The sequence below is a fragment of the Larus michahellis genome, chromosome 2 (genome assembly GCF_964199755.1).
Source record: "Larus michahellis chromosome 2, bLarMic1.1, whole genome shotgun sequence".
NCBI classification, from domain to species: domain Eukaryota; kingdom Metazoa; phylum Chordata; class Aves; order Charadriiformes; family Laridae; genus Larus; species Larus michahellis.
Genome location: NC_133897.1, coordinates 123,922,575 through 123,940,145, shown reverse-complemented (window position 1 = coordinate 123,940,145; position 17,571 = coordinate 123,922,575). Strand labels below are relative to the sequence as shown.

Sequence of the window (17,571 nt, the reverse complement as noted above, 5' to 3'; positions counted from 1 at the left end):
TCACATCTGATTCCCATATTTCAGGTGGCTTGTGATAATTTTGAAGTATCAGAGGAGGGTAAGTAGAGATGGAGTAGCCAGATTGCTTAAAATAGCTTGGCATTGTGACAAATAATAAAAAATGCAAACAAATCCAAATATTTTTTCTTTCTTGCTGAGCTCAGGAGATATAAAATTGTTTTCCCATACTGCTGCTTCCTGACAGAACAAGCTCCTTGTACAAACATTGTCTTGAAGAATGCCAGAAAAGGGAACAAGAAGCTTTTAACAGAAGTCCAGCTCAGGAGATCAAGCAGCAGGAACATCACACAGTTACTGTGCTGAACAACATGCGGCAGCAGAAGGCATGGTGCAGGCACCCCTCTCCCCACGATCACGAATCTACGGATGTGGCACTGCAGCGCTTGTTGTAGAGAAACACGTGCACAAGTTATGGTACCTCACCCAAAACACCTTTCCTAAGTACACTTGCACTTTCTCCCTACGTAATGAGGGTTTGGTCAGATGAGTGGCAAAGCACGTAGCATGTTTTAATACTTTATCCCCCTTCAGCTATTTGGGTTTGCCTGTGCAGTTGGGCACGGCCACCACACCGGTACTGCCCAAAGGTAGGCTGAGTTCCCTTGACTGCACATGTCTAACAGCTGCGGGGGCAGCGACCTAACAAAGCACACCAGTACAACTGCCTTTGAATAAAGGATTCAGAGTGAATCCTCATACACAAAGTAATGTGAATGCACTTCATGCTATTTATGCCCAACTCACAATGAAGTCACATCTTTTTCTTGGTGAAAATGACTGCACAGAAATACTCTCTTTATGCTACCTTAATAAGACTTTTTAGTAAAAACTGCTACCTCCTTTCACTTCCCACTATTTCCCGTACCATTGCATCCTATTAAGAAGGGATATTCATTAGCAGATACTCTGGGATTAAATACACAAACTTTCCTCATAGCACTAAGAGGCTTTGGCCCAGAAACTTCTCTCCAATTCAGACAAATTGAATTGCAGCACACTGCCATTTAATAGACCTCATTAGCTAGAGATTGTTAAGTAGTCCAAGAATCTACATTCAAAGAATGCCAATAAACACATTTCTGCCTGATAAGCTGTAGCACATTTATCCAGGCCTATACTTTCACCCTCCTTCTGTCTCTGTTCTGCGTTTGGAAAGATAATGTCCAGGGTGATTTACAGTATATCCCAACAAGGGACTCACATGGCACGGTCAGCCGTGTACCACAGGATCATGTAACTGTCCTTTCTGCTTGGACATAGCCAGGGATTTCTAATAACACCACGGCATTCTTTGAATGTCTCCTTAAACCTAGTATTCAACTGTTTTATTTAAAAACACCAGGAACATGTCAGTTGAAAGGAAAAGAGCAACTGTGGGATTTTAAGAATTGCTTCATCATATCTGCCGCAACTCATTCACACAGATGGAGACTCCTTTATTGTGGATTCCTTTGGGGTTTTTTTTTTAAAGAATCTTGCTATGGGCAACTCTTCTGGAATAAAACAGGCATTAAAAATTAATATAAAAACACTCTTAAAAGCTATAAAAGCACTCTAAAACTCTAAATTTAAAAACTCTTGAAACTCAAACTCTAAAAAACACACTCAAGTGATTGCTTTAACCTATACAGAATATCTCCAGAAGAGCAAGAACCAGAGCCCGGCTTTCCAGGCTCCCCTCCTTGTTTTTCATCCCATTTTATCCCTTCCTCCTATCCTCCCATCCTCTAGCGGGAACAGTCAAGCTGGCCTGGCCCGGGCCCTCATCCTTTATTGTCACAAACATTCAGGAGCATTCTACATCTGCTATTGAGAAACTCTGAGGCTTGTGCTGGTTTTTCCCCAGCCCTGCAGCCCTCCTGAGTGCTGGGGTCTCGGGGGGAGGGTGATGGCTCCTTTCTACAGCAGCACATTGAACGCTGGGAGCAAGTGCCTCTGGGTTCGGCATCCGACTTCACTTCCTGCAAGAGTTAACGCCTGGCGAGCAGAAATGCTGTTTATCTTTGGCAGGCTAGCATGGCTGAGGTCATTAAAGAAAGACACGTTAAAAGCATTTTGAGCAATATCTTTTGTATGGAATTAAATTGAAACTTTGGCCAAAGTAGAGGTGATAGAGCTGTCCTGAACTCTCACTACAGAGGGAAACTGGAGAGGCAATTTTTGTGATATGAAATTTTCTTGGAAATAGGCAGTACTAGAGCAAAAACCATAAAAGCGAATCTGCAGATGACTTAGAAATCAACTATACAAAAGCATGGAAACCAGATAAAATAATTTAAAAAATTTCAAGAAAATTTTGCGTGAAAATTTAACCCATTGTGATACCTTAAGATAAGGTGAAGCTGACCAGTAATTATAAATCAAGTTATTCATGAAGCCCAGCCTAAAGCAAAAGTTTTATTAAGAAATTGATTTGGTTTCACATCCAAGTATTTGGAGAACTACAGAAAACCTTATTTCTTTCTTACTGGGGGTTCTCAAGTTGTGGGATAATATTTATTAGCTATAAAAGTCTATCAAATACAAAAATAAACTCCAGAGATCAAATAAGAAATTGCTGGGTAAGGGAACTGCAACAAAGAAAGATTCACACACAAAAGATGCAGTCACTCATGTAAGAAGAAGAAAAAGTATGATGCTCTTGGCGCAGAAGAAAAAGGAAGAATTCATCAAAACCTGCCCAAAACCTGTAGCTAAAACCTAAGTCCCCTAATGACAAGGATGATGGCAATGCAGCAGCAACGCTCTCCTTAGGGTATCTTGATAAAAATCAAGGAAGCACAAGTTAATCCAAGAACCGCGATAAATTCAAGTCATCTTATATAAACATATGGACCCACACAAACCTACACACACACACATATATATATGTGCTCTTCATAAGGCTTTATTCCCTCTTTAGATAAGGGCCATCTGCTCCCTGCCGAGAGAGACAAAGTGCAGAGCCTCGGCACGCGGCTGCATGAGGAAGTTAGGTCTGGGTGAGCTTGGGTGTGAATTTACTGAGTATTAGCTACTCCACACCAACTGCCCCAGCGGGTACCCTCGGTGCTTGGGAAGTGAAAAACAACACGCTACACCTCCAAAAAGGAGCCCACCTAACCCATGCAAAAGCACTCTTAACGCTAACCTGCACACAAGCCCTTGCAGTAGGTACTAGAAGCATCCACCCAGGGAATTAGTGCCAAGTAACCAGCAGGCTGTAAATTCACGCTGGAGCTCCCCGCATACTAATTCTCCCCGCAGACAGGCTCTTGTAAGCCCAGAACAGCAGCCAAGCAAGCCCAGCCACAGCCCAGCACCATTAAGGAGCCCAGGGCTGTAAGGTCACGCAGCCTCTCCTTTAAAAATACCTATCTGTTCAAACCAGTTCCCAAGGAATCTAAGAAAGGAACAAATTATACAGAGTGTTAAAGAGGAAGAGATAAAATAAAGGTGACACAAGCAGAGAAAGGAAGGGGGGAAGTTGGGGGCAGCCACCAAGCACCTATAACTCTTCAGCCATTAAACGTGATGTTTCATTTCTTGATATTCATTCCAAGCGTGCATTTTAGGGGCTGCTCTTTAGGATGCAATTTACCCTCTGTGCACATTGCCAGACTTTTTTTTTTTTTTTTTTTTCTTTTCTTCCTTTTGATCCTACGGGTGCAGCAGGCTGTGCCAAAAAATGTCTTTGCCTAGGGCACCCGTCTATGTAAAGCCAGCAGCGTTAATAGGCGCTGGAAGCACTCGGTGCTGACACTTCATACATCAGCAGCCTAGTAAATTGCACCTATTTTTTTTTTTTCAATATTCTCTCTATATACAAAATCTTGAAAAATGTCGTTTACACACATACACAACACAGCCCACAATTAATTTATTAGCACAGTTATTCAAACCTCTTTAAATATCATCTTTGTCACTGGAGGCACTTTTCAACAACCCCCATGGTCCTGAGTTTCTCAGGCCCCCACATCATTATAATCTATTAGGCACCTTCATGTTAGCTCTGTTTTATTATATAACACATAATTATGCATTTCATTAACAGCATCACCAGGCACGGTACATCAAAGGGAGAAAGGCAGCTGCCCAGGAAATTCAAAAAGATGCAGTTTACTTAAAGCTCACTGTTAAAAACCCTCCCCCTACTTTTCAATCAAATTGTGGTTAACATGTTTCAAAGGTTTTACCTCAGCTCACAGAACAGGGTCCAAACAAGCTCATTAGATGCAAGGCTGCTGATACAGTGAATAGTCCCTGAACCCTGCATATTTCCAATAATGTAAAAGAAAAGATGGTCAGCCAGCTACACAGTACAAATCAATTGTCTTTCTTCTACTGAAAAAACACTTGGCAAGAGAGCTCCCTTGCTACTTGCAGCCTACAATGACAAATGCAGAAGAGAGGGCCTATCAAAAAAAAAAAAAAAAGAAGTAAAAAAAGATGTATTTTGTAGTCAAATTCATTTTTCAAGATTTGTTCAAACAAAAGACAAAATCTCCTTCCCTCCCACAATACACAGACCATCATCCTTGCTAGAAGAAAACTCTCCAAAAGAAAATATTTTTGTCATTCTTCACTTAACTGAAAGGCTGGAATTTGGAAAACATTTGGGGGAAAAAACAAGCAGCTACTGGACAAAGGTACAAGGCAATATGTCTGAGAGCGAGTTTAAAGAGGGAGTAGACGGGAAGGGACATGAAGTCTTGGTACTACCATCCAAACCCAGTAGTTTTGGAGTTGAGGCTGCAGCTGGCACAAAACACCAGCTCTGGCCACAGTTTCCTGGTCTCCATGCCACCAGATTTTGTGGAAGAGTACACAGTCCCCCAGGAAAGCACCTTTTGTTTCTCTCACACACAACCAGAACTTCTCTCATTTGAAATTTTTGCTACTGTTGATTAAAGGCACCAAGAAAAAATTGTTCATGATCAACAGAACACTTTCAAAGGGTGGAGGGCTTGTAGCCAGAGGAAAACTTTTGATCATTTTTCTCTTCGAGCAAATGCCAACAAGGTTGCAAGCTGATCGCTTGACGTAAAGAAGGGAAGGAGAGAACAATTCCCAATTCACAGCAGTAACAGAGCTGTTCATGCAGCTTTCTTGAGAACAGGAGTTTATGGAAAAACATCTCCCAGGATTAAGTTATTTATATTGTCACAGCCGTTTCATAACAATGCAGATCTGCATTTCAATTTCTTTAATCTCTGGATTATGATCTGCTGGCCCTTAGCAACCTGTGTGTTGAACACTTGAGTCACTTTACTTCCCACTTAATAATGTCATGACAAACCATGACTTGAAATGCTGTTATCATGGTCCACTATTTTCATCTGGGATTATGCCAAAAGAGGCACCTTTTTCACGTATCGATCCAGCTCAATACTCCCTCCCTGAACTTCCATGAATCTCACTCTTTAAAACTGAGTGAAAAATATTCCTTTCCTGTGCACTTCACCTTTAAAGAAATCATGTATAGTCCTAGGACTACATCCATTAACTCAACTCACTTTACTGTATCTCCTTATCACTCACCACCACCATTGCTGGAAGTTTTTGGAAAAGTGGGATGCTGCAATACAGTAAACATAAATCTCCTAAAAAGACACGATCGTCACGCTAGGCCCAAAAAGTTATGCATTCAAGTTCCCCTCACACTGCTGAAAATGATTATTTCTTGCAGCCTGAGGCACATGAAGCTGTGCATCGTGCTCTACAAAGGGCGGCACACCCAGCGTAGGTTCACTGTGAGGACGTCCTGCCAAACCCCAGTGCCAGGAGGGTTGCACAATTAGTGGGATTCTTCCTCTTCCAGAGCTCAACCCCATTAACTGTTCCAGGCCATTACGAGGAGCAGGCAGCCTCTAGCACCCTAGAGCTTAATTAATGCCAAGACAGAGCACGAAAAAATACCTTAGCACAGGGTGCGTACTTTTTCTCTTTAAGCAAAGTAGTTCTAATTAATCACACTCGTCCACCACTTCTTAATTTACCTTAATTCATAATGTTCCGTGAGATCTCGTCCCAGTTTTCTCTGATGGGGATTTAAATATTTCTGTGAGCTTTTCTGAAGCCAACCAGCATTTTGTCGATGATTTCCTTGTTAAAAGAGAGAACAATTTTTTCTAATTCTAAGATCTAGTACAGCAGCAGGAGATTGCTAAAGAGAACATAGAAATACCCAGCACAGCTAAGTAATCCCTGGAAACATATCAAAATCCTTCAAGCCTCGGTCCTTGGGAACTTGGATGGAAGATGCTATGCAAATGTTTGATTTCTTGTTTCAGTCCCTCAAGGCCTATAAATACATCTGTTTTGACAGGTTGTGGCAATGGATGCAAGTGATATCGGAAACAGTATAGGCGATAGCAGCAACTCTTGCCAAGATCCCCTGGAAAGATATCTATCAGTGATTTTTTTGTAATCTGGCTCTTTATCTTACATACATAGCAGACACCAAACCCTGAAAGGAGGTTTCAAAGCCGCCTAAATCTGTGTCTCAGGAAGGTAACACTGGTGCGTGTTGTGTCAAGTGAACCTTCTATTAATAAAAATAGCAGCATTGTGTATGTCTGTTGCTGAATATGCCTAAACATTCAGCAGACTCACGTATTAAATCTTTTCAAAACAAGCACTGCACTGTATAACAACCCAGCTAAGCAACCTTGTACTTTTTTAACCCACGGTATCGCAGAATTCTTTAAGTCGTGATTCATGAGGATTTTTTGAAATAAGATAGACAACTGCAATGAATCTGTGTCATAATCAAGCAGCGCTAAAACCAACATCTCCAGAATGCCACGATTCTCATGGCCCCAGTTCCTGAGGTCTAGACAAGGCTGGAGAAGAGAGAGCCCCATGCCTACAGACAGCTGCAGACTGGACAGTGGATTTACCGAGGCTATTTGATAAAAGCTCTACACCACAGGCTTCAGACTTCATTTCAGCTTTAACTTCAGTAGGAGATTAGACCTTAAATATCAGAATAGAAAACTTACAAAAGCTTGTTTTCTCAAAACGAGTGTAGGTATTCACTCCCTGAACCTCCAGTTTCTTAAAGAAGTGCATTACGAAATCTAAGGACCTGAAACCATTCCCCATCCTTCTCCCTGAGAGTACAGTTTCACTTGTTTCATTTTCCAGACAAACTACTGCCAAAAAACACACAGTGCTCTTCCCCTAGTTGGGGCAAATTCAACAGAAAATAGTAGGACTTAATGTATTTAACAGTTTGCTGATCATGCGCTGTTACTCCAATTATTTTGGGGTTAATTTGAATAAGAATAGGATCAGTACAATGCTACTCTGCATCTCCCCTTCTTTGTAAAAAGGTGACATCGCTTGCAATCTGAAATAACTTTAAATACACCATTCAAACACACCGGGCTCCTCCTGACAGGCAGTGTAAGTAGAGCAAACACTTAGCCTGTTAGGAATAACTGTAGGCTTGGAGATTCTGAAAAATTGTTTTGACTAGGGTTTAAACTCTTCATTAGAAAAAAAAATCAGGCAGCTTAGTAACAGAAAATTAGGCCCTGTCAAAACAACTTCTGTGAACCATCTCAGGTGTAATCAAAAACGTTAAGTGAGCCCTAAAGTATTTAAGTATGACGGGCTGATGCATTAAACAGCCTAGCACTGGGAAGAACCTGCCAGATGAGTTTCCAAATAATTAAGCACTTCCTCTGCCTGCTTTGAAGGAAACATGATGTGAAAAAAATCTTCAATACTACACGTTTGTCCCAGCTTCTGCATAAGATTTTCCTTTCCCCACTAAAATCAGGTGGAAAATCAACCACGTGGCATTCTTTCCTGGGGAGTTAGAATGAAGACTGTGGCTGTGCGAAGAATCCTGACCAAAGCTAAACTCAGTACTGAATAACCCTGCTTGAGTAACTGTTCTGAACTATTTTTAAGCATCTAAGGAGAGAATAATTTGAACCTGACTGTTGAGTGGCCATGTACGCCTTCCTGCCCTTCTAAGTAAGGACCCCATACTACACGCCTTATAAAACAGCAGTGCAAAAAATGCTCCCTGATCCAGAGCACGTACCTGCGTACTCATTCTAACGCAAGGGTCAACATCTTCTCTCGCCTATACCAATGTAGCATGACAGATGCTGACGTGACCTGTCATGAGCCTCTATTACTTTCTCACATGGGAATGGCTGTTCCGACAGCTGTGTGCTCCTTATATCATTTTCTCTCCAGAGCACTGGGCTATATTTGCCCCAGGAGCCCAATGTCCCTTTCACGCCCTTCCATCTTAAGCAAGCCAGAGGAAGGCACGATCAGGGATCTCCCAAGGTCTGTGCTGCCAAAGTGCGCCGTGAGGATGTATTCATTTTTTACAGTCAATGCTTTCCCTTGCCTTTGTCTGTTCCCTCCCAAGTATTGCATACACTCTGTTAAACAAGGAGGAGAAAGCAAAAAAAGTATGACTCGAGCCTTCCAAATAAATTCTCTTTCCTTTGAACAAGGCTCAGGCTGAGGAAGAGTGTGAGATGGGAGCAGTTTAACCAGAGTAACCGGAGGTCAGTCTTCATGCTATATAATCTGAAGTACCAGCTAAATCCAACTCCCACCATCTCCACAGCTGTGCAACTTCATCCTTCCTAAAGCCAGGCACTGCTGGTTCACAAGTTGCACCAGCAACTGCAGAAGCCACCTGCTGCTGCATAACTCACCAGTGGACAACCTGGGTGGCCACTGCCAATTTGGGATAGGTTGTTTTCTTTTAGAGATGCAAGAAGTCAGTTCAGGTCTGGCTCTGCAAGCTTGCCTGAGACACAGCCATCAGGCACTCAAGAGTTTTTCCACCATCACTCTTTCATATTTCAAAATGAGAGAAGAGCTGTCATTTGGACAAGTCCCACTGGCTACCATTTATGCTCCTCTTTTCTGCAATGCTTCTACTTTTCCAGATGCTTTTCACAGCTTCTCCTCAGTGCCTGCCTCCGTTCAGTCTTGCTCACAACAGCAGCCCAACTTTCACCAGCATTCGCCACCACCACCGCGTGCGTGTCCTGGACCCAGTCTTATTCCTCTTCCAAAAAAAAAACCTGGGGAAAACATTGAAACTTCAACAACAAAATGCGTTGTCCTGCCCATCTTGAGCAGAGGGGAGGCCATGCTCTTCCTTAGGGATTTGCCTCTCTGAGGACCTACAGTAGGACCCTCCTTCCCACCGACAGACCGTGTTCGGCCCAGCAGCTGCCGGGCTGTGCAACCACTTGCTCCTGGTTCAGCTGGGTCCAATAATCAAACAGGGACTTCTGGCCCTGAGCCCCAACTTATTAGAGCGCCCGGTTACATGGGGTTTTTAATTCAAGATGATAATAAACCTCTCAGGCTGGGGAAAAAAAAAAAAAAAAAAAAAGACATAGGATTATTGTGGTAGCTTTTGTCCCAGAGATAAATCATTTTCTCAAAATTTGGAAAAAACACTATTGGCAACATTCTGAAGGTTTTAAAGTTAAAAATACAACAAAACTTAATGGTTTCAGATGCTTTTCGTGACAGTGTAACTGAAAAATGTCTTTAATTTGGAAACAAATTAAAGCTGGCAAAGAATTAGTACATAAGACAGCCCAATTGCATTTTGTAATTTGAAAAAAATTAAAAACAGATAAGATACTGTGAATTAAAAATAACTTCTGCACATTAAATTCTCATTAACTTTCATTAAGGTTTGTCTTACATGTCCCAAATGTACAATTGTATGTTGTAATACACTAGATCACTTTATTTATAAAATACCTTTAAAGCTACTGAAAGCTAGAGCCAGAAAAATGACTATATAATAATGTTATCTTCTCATATTACAACTTAATTTCCAATGTGTGTATTTAAAACACAGAGGCAGTCTCAATTTCAATATTTCAGATGCACAACTGAACTTTCTAAAAGTTCAATGCCAATTGAACCCATGTACAATTCAGTCATGTCTGTTTATTTTACTGACAAAAAGCTGGTGCCAAAGCTGAAAGATATATTAAAGATAAAGCTAGATTCTCTTCTAATTTGTGAATTACCTACAGACTAACCAACCGTCCCATAGTTGCAGTTCTTCTCTACAGACAATGAATGAATGAACCAGAGGGGACTTGTTCTGACTTTCTTGGGCTGGGTTCACAAGGCTACCATCCAGAAAGGGAAAGGATTTTCTTTCATTTTTCCCTACAAGCATACATTTTTTTATGGAACGTTCCAGTGACTTGACAAATTGTTTATCATCCCTATAGAGCAGTATTTTTTAGGTTACAACCCAAAAAGCTTTCATTTGGAAGGTTCTTGTGGCGTCTCTTGAGAATTTTAAATTTGGATTTGACTTGGCCTCTCAGATTAAACTACATCTCCCACAATGCACCATGCATTGCCCCCTCCTTCCTCGAAAACACCAAGAAAGTCTCTGGTGTTTCATGGGAAATATTTCATTCCTTGCAGGAAAATGCTGGCATGAAACAACAAAGCTTATAGCAAGACATTTTAAAGATTTTTTCTTTATTTCTGTTTTTCAGATGTTCAACTTTTTGGTGAAGTGTCCCAGATTTTTGTAAAAAAAAAAAAAAATCTGCAGGCCTCATTTTCAGTCAAAAACAGAGTAGAAGGGAATTTTTTGAAATCATTCTAACCAAGGTGATGCTGAAAAAACAAGTTATTGCAAACTTCAATATTTATAGTCACTCCCACCACAAAGCTAGGCACTGAAGAACATTTTGCTGTATTTGACCATAAAAATCACATTGATCTTATTTGACAATAAGACTTTTCACGTGAACAAGAAATTCGTGTATTTCAATCAGCCTGTTCTGCTTGCTGGTACACCAAAAGCATACTCAGCACTCAGAGGAGTTTTCACACCTATGATCCTTATCAAGGACAGGACTGCACTTTGGATGGCATTACAAGTTTGGAAAGGAACTCCTTTCTCTTCAACTAGTCAGATGTTACACCACATTTTATGTGTTGGAAACAAGACTGGTTTCTTTTAAGACCAGAAGGACTGATTAAATTTGACATCTTGCAAAATATCCTGCTTCCTGTAGTTATTCATGCTGTAGGACTTGCCCTGAAGAGCTGTCATGGACCGAAATCCAAGAGCCTCCATTTTCTGAAGCCCACCCCACAGCACAACAGTGACACAGCTCCTGAGCCCCGTCACTTCGGGGTCCCCTGCTCCTCTGTTTGGGAAGAACACGAGGGCACCTGTATGCACACCCAGCTTTGTGCCAGTGCTCATTTTGTGCATTTAATAATTTGCCAAGAAGAAGTAAGACAAACTAGGTGGGAACTGTGCATTACAGAAAAGCACCCGCACTGTAGTTGGGAGTTAAGGGTGGTTTTGTCGTGGTTTTGGCCGGATTGGCCAATCAGAATGACAGCTGGCCCTTCCCCGCCTCTCTCCTCAGAGAGAAGAGATAAGGAGATTTATGAGTTTAGAAAAAGAACTAAACTACTTTAATGAAAATAATAATAATTAAGAAATAATAATAAAATAAAATAAATTTTTTAAAAAGTATACAATATATACAAAACTGTATCCAGCTCCCAGGATGACAATCGCGTCACCAGCAGACACAGGGAAAGTCCCAGAGTGGAGCCGGAGACGGACAGGAGCTGAATTCTGGAACTAGAGTCAGGTGCGCTCAGATCGGGATCAAAGGCAGACGAACAGACAGGGTCCTCCTCAGACATCGACCATTGAAGAAAAAGCAAGCCAGAGCCACCTTGCCCCTTTGATCCCTTAGCTTTTATACTGAGCGTGATGCAGATGGGATGGAATACCCTGCTGGTCAGTTTTGGGTCACCTGTCCCGTCCGCTATTCCCTGCAGGTGGGACCCCTCTGCGCTTCTCCACTTCCGACCCTCCAACTGGGCAAACAGCGAAGTTAGCTGACCTTGGTTGTTATAGCAATAAGTCTAAGCAAGAGCCTCTGCGCATACCGTTCCTTGGTATAATCAGGTCTTATCACTCTGAGAGTGAACAGTTTCTGAACAATATGCTGTTAATTTCAGACTTTAGTCAGCTGGAAGAAGCCCAGCTAGAAAGTAAAACTAAAATCAGAAAATTGGTTCTGTTTTACCTCAAACCAGGACAGGTTTAAAGTCCACTGTTTAAAGGGTATTTCTATTGTCCCCTCCTCTTACTAATGCAAGATCCTAGAAAACTGCAAGTACACAAACAAGTCTCACATAAGGCACAGTTTGCACTAAAGACCCTTTGCACCTCTGAATCCTGTCAGCTCTTCAGGAGCACCTCCTTAAGTAACATCCAGCTCCTTCACAGGCTCTCCTTGTTGCCTACACAACAGCCCTGGGCATTCGCAAACCAGAAGGGGACAAACCCCAGAGAATGGCAAAACAAGACAACCATTTCATGCCATGAGCACCTGTCGTAGAATCACAGAATCTTCATGGTTGGAAAGGACCTTTGAGATCATCAAGTCCAACCATACACACACACAAAAAAAAACAGAAAATACACACCCCTACAATCTCTGCCACTAGAGCATGCCCTGAAGTGCCACATCTAGACGTTTCTTAAACACCTCTAGGGATGGTGGCTCAACCACCTCCCTGGGCAGGCTGCTCCAGTGCCTGACCACTCTTTCAGTAAAGTCATTCTTCCTAATATCTAATCTAAACCTCCCCTGCCGCAGCTTCAGACCATTTCCTCTGGTCCTGTCATTTCTCACTTGGGAGAAGAGGCCAACACCCACCTCTCTCCAACCTCCTTTCAGGTAGTTGTAGAGGGCAATGAGGTCTCCCCTCAGCCTCCTCTTCTCCAAGCTAAACATGCCCAGTTCCCTCAGCCTCTCCTCATATGACCTGGTCTCCAGACCCCTCACCAGCCTGGTAGCTCTCCTCTGGACACGCTCCAGCACTTCTATGTCCCTCTTGTACAGAGGGGCCCAGAACTGAACACAGCTCTCGAGGTGAGGCCTCACCAGTGCCGAGTACAGAGGCACCATCACTTCCCTGCTCCTGCTGGCCACGCTACTCCTGATACAAGCCCTTTCCAGCTCAAGGAGCAGAAGGGAAGAGGGAAAAGCGGGAGGTCCAGGTGGCAGAAACAGCCCCCCACCCAAATGGAGGTGGAGGCTGCCCGAGGCAAGCAGACGCTCCTGTTTTGCACGACAAAGGGCACATGCAGCACCAGAGCCATCCTCCCTCCCTTCTCCAGGAGACCTTGCCCTGCTAGCAGCCAAAACAGCTACGGGTAACAGGGAGCAGCAGGCAGGCAGGACCTGAAAAAATGAGGAAATGTTGTTCACGAGGGGTAGCGGTTTTAAACTGAAAGAGAGGAGATTTAGACCAGACATTAGGAAGAAATTCTTTACTGCGAGGGTGGTGAGGCACTGGAACAGGCTGCGCAGAGAAGTTGTGGATGCAGCATTTTGCATCCTATGACGACTGTGCAACACCGCTCTTCTGTGAAAAAGTTGCACTGGATACTGGGCAGATTTCACATGTATTTTAGAAGTCTTGTGCTTATTTTTCTAACATCTTATATCACCATTTTGCTCGTCTTATAACTTCCCTCTAGTCAGTTGAACTGAATGGTGGGCTATGCTGTAGTCTCACATCACGTCTGTAAAACAAGATGTGTCTGTCATCTATGGTAATTGCCCACGGCTGATGTTCTACTAAAATTTCTTGTGAAAGGACTTAAGCTTCTCAGAGGTCGCTCTTTAAGAGGAAGTGAAAAGGGTAGCCACAGAATTTGCAACAATACATCCTGCCTATAATTTGAGGTAGGCACATTTTGCCTAAATTAAAAGTACTGAAGAAATACAGAGAGAGGGGAGAGATTAGAGTTTAATTGCTGCTACCTGCTGACACAGTTATTTTATTGCACTTATTCAAGACAACCTGTAACGCTGCTGTGAAGCATGTCAGAAGTATACGTTACAACGGAGGAATCCAAATGATGCAAAAAATAAATGTTTATTTTCATTTCTTAATGGAATGTGTACAACAAATATACCAAATTTCCTAACTATAGGACAGTGGTGACTTACAGCAGTGTAGTTTGTTATAACCAGTGCTCTACCAGCATGCCTGTCTTGGTGTAGGCACCAGAGAGCAGAAAGCACAAACCAACCTCATCTCTAAGCCTTCAACGCTGTCTTATGAACCAGACGATTGTGCATACAGCGTGTTATTTCTGCGGTATTGCAGACTCAGACAGACATCAACAAGCAAATTTTCATAATGCTCTGAACCCCCATGAGATGGTCGTTTTATTTCACTCAGTACCAACACCATGCCCATTTGCACACGCCACTCATTCACAGCAGCCACAACTGCTATTAGCAAGACTCAAGGATAGGCCTTAGGCGATTTAATCCCCTGGAGAGATTTCCCTTTGGTTTATATAACAACATTGCATTTCCCCTTCCAAATCCTAAGGAATCCTCTATTTTCTCCTTTAGTCTACATCTGTCAGAAGCCTGATAGTGTTTCGGTGTTTCACACTCAGAGGAGGGTTTTTAGTCTGAACCTCTTCAGAATTAATTGCGTTCCCCATATCCATCAGAAGACATTTCTTGGAGAAATAAATTAGGCCGATAAACTGATATACTGCTTTAATTCTGTTTGAACAGAACAGGCAAGAAAGGGGAGAGAGTCAGGGCTATTTTCCATCTTGTGTAAGAAAGAACTCAGGAGACAACGGATCCAAATCAGTGTAAATCAAGCTTCTCTCAGCTTGCACACAGGGGCGTCACCAGTTCTGGACAAGAACACTAATCCTAGGCTAGCCCAGTGCCACCTTTCCTCTTTAACCTTTCAAGGCAGTGTTATTGAGAGGTAAAAATACAAAAGGAATAATAAAAATACAGAATGACCCAGAGACAAAGCACGCTGTAGGAAGATGCTATTCCTCTTCCCGCATCTAGAGCTCCCCGAGGCCAGCAAGCTCAGGAGACGTGACACTTAAAAGGACGTGGGAGACAGAAGGCTGTGGGAAGGCAAGTCATAAGGCTGGTCCTTGTACTTGCCAAGGAAAATGTCGCCACATGTACCGTCTGCCGCAAAGAGCTGAGGATGAGGGTCAAGTGTCAGCATGGGGGGTAGAAAGAGGCAGCCAAGAAAGAAGAGGTGGGCAGATGCCTGTGGGGTCTGCCTTGAGAAAGGAAAAAGAAAAGCATCTTACAAACCTGTTCGCTACAAGTCCCACATTCATAACTGTTTCCAAATGGAAGGCTGCGTGAAAAGCCAAAGCAAACATTCTCAATTCTTTTTGAACCCATCAGACAATATAGGAAAAATATGTGCATTTTATGGTTTGAGGGCACAACCTTTTAATTATGTTTTTGCATTGTCATGTCCAAGACCTTTTTTCTCCTCAAAAATTAATATTTCCTCAAGCAATGCAGCTATTTATCTTGGATGAACATGAATTGAAACACAATCTGCCTCTGCAGAGAGAGGTGCAGAAGAGTTATAACATGACACCTAGGGGAATTCAGAACACATTGCAATGCAATCCTCATCATTTTTCTAGTGCCTTTCCAACTGAGTTTCCTACAGTTCTCTTAACAGTTTCCAGCTATTGTTTTGCATGTGCCATACATGCACGCTCATGGAGGCATTTGGAAAAAAAAAAAAAAAAAAAAAAGAACAAGTGCAGGTAATGGGGAAGGCAGGGAGAAATTGAAGCAAATGAACTGTAGGCTTTTTCTCTCTACTAGAGCCGAATGAAATCCAGTTCTGTCATCCAAGACCAGCAAGTGTTCTGGCACATAATCACCTCTCACTTCCCTGCAATGAAGCACAGCCTCATGAGCACAAAGCTAAGGAAGATGTCAATCAACTGCTTTTGCCACTAAGGAATTATATCTGCAGCAACACCATAAAGTAATGGTTTACAAACGATACTTAAATTAAGATGTATTGAGCCATTGCAAGAAAATTCAGGCCTACTTTGGAAAAAACATTACATTTAGTGGTAATTGAGGCTCTCAAAAAATTTACACCCAGCGTTCAGGCACCAACTTTCTCCCCTTCAAGTCTTACAGACTTAGAGGCTGGCCAACAAATCGTAAAGTAACTTCCAAAAGATGCATAACAGCAATAATAGAAGCAAAAACATCAGAGTACTTAATGGATAAGTAAGCGCTAAAGAGCCAAGAAGACACTGAAGGAGGAGTGTTCCCATAATCAATCTAATTATTATTTCACAATAGGGAAGTTTTTATGCACATACAACACCTTCCAAGCTAAAACATCAAAAAAAAAAAATGCTTCCTACACAATTTACACAACCTATGACTAAAATGAACCCAATTTGGAGCAAGTGCCGATAAACAGCTACTTTATCAAGCACTGCGCAACAGCATACTAGGAGGGAAAATCCTGGCTTGGTCACTCTGGGTGAATTCTTACGTCTGCAAAGATTTTAATGAGAGCCTTTTGGGCAAAGCCAGCTGGGCAGCCAAGACTGGGTTTAGTCATAGGTGAAATTTCCACACACTCATAGGGTTTGAACGTCCTGCCATCGAAGGGTGAAAGCTTCCCCCTTGTGACCTCAACATCACTTCTCTGTTGACTAAGCTCAATTTCATTCACCGTCCCCAGGTGTTGCAACAGGGGAGAGCAAAGAACATCTCGAATTTTAAGACTATTATCTGCAAATCCTTTAGCTTTCAGAGGTTTGCCTGGAAAGTGTTGTAGCGCAGACTGAAAGTGTTCTGCTATAAAAGGACGGGGGCAGGAAACAGAAATATGAAACGTGTTCCAAGGGAATCTCAAAATTTTGAAAACTATAAGGCATAAATTTACCAGAGAGACCTGGGAGGCTTCCCATTGCATCACTTGCCTACACTACTGCAAATCCTTCACTTACTCCATCCAGAAGGCCATATTCAGCCCTAACATAAAAAGGTGCATTGTACAAGGCCCTCAGAAGTCAATTCACAAGCCAAGCAGCATGATCTACTATTTTTTTGTAATCCAGAAGAAACAAAACATAGCATATTCTGTTTTCTTGTTTGTAAACCACTGGATGCCATTATTGTACCTGTAACCCCCAAAAATTAAAAAAATAGGAAAACAGATAGATTTCTCAAGGTGCTATTTCCAAACTTACATTTCACAAATAAAAGGTCCCAGAAAAAGAAGAATTCTACAGGCAAGCTAGATAGACAGGACAATAATTTATTTCTCTGTGGGACCCCACCTGTGGTTCATTTAGCTGCAGCAGCAAAAGCTCAACTCAACTTTGGCCACACAAATAACTGAACACTTAACATACTTACCATTATCACAGTGAGGGAGATGGTTAGCCTTGACACACCACTGAAAAAGGAGGCAGCTCCAATCGCAGCAAAGAGACCTGGATCAATCCATGCTCCGTATTCATTAGTTTGAACACCAAAAATGGAAACAAGGATCAAACCGACTATCCTGCCGTACAAAGCTCCTGTGTACCTGTATGCAAGAAGAAAAAGAGCACTCCTCTTGCCAATGATAGCGTTTTCTCAAAATCCTTCTAATATTCTGCTGATCCCAGACTAATTTTGTCAACTTTTATAGCAGCTCCTTTCCCAAGGAAAGCTA

At 42.2% G+C, this 17,571-nt stretch overlaps 1 protein-coding gene across 1 annotated transcript in view; it reads right to left on the bottom strand.

Moving 5' to 3' along the window:
* LOC141739534 (chloride channel protein C-like) overlaps window positions 1–17,571 on the bottom strand; it is a 139,680-nt gene that overhangs the window by 94,435 nt on the left and 27,674 nt on the right. Inside the window, exon 11 of the mRNA XM_074577000.1 lies at window positions 17,271–17,442. Coding sequence (XP_074433101.1) covers window positions 17,271–17,442 — 172 coding nt within the window. The remainder of the gene's footprint in view (window positions 1–17,270; window positions 17,443–17,571) is intronic.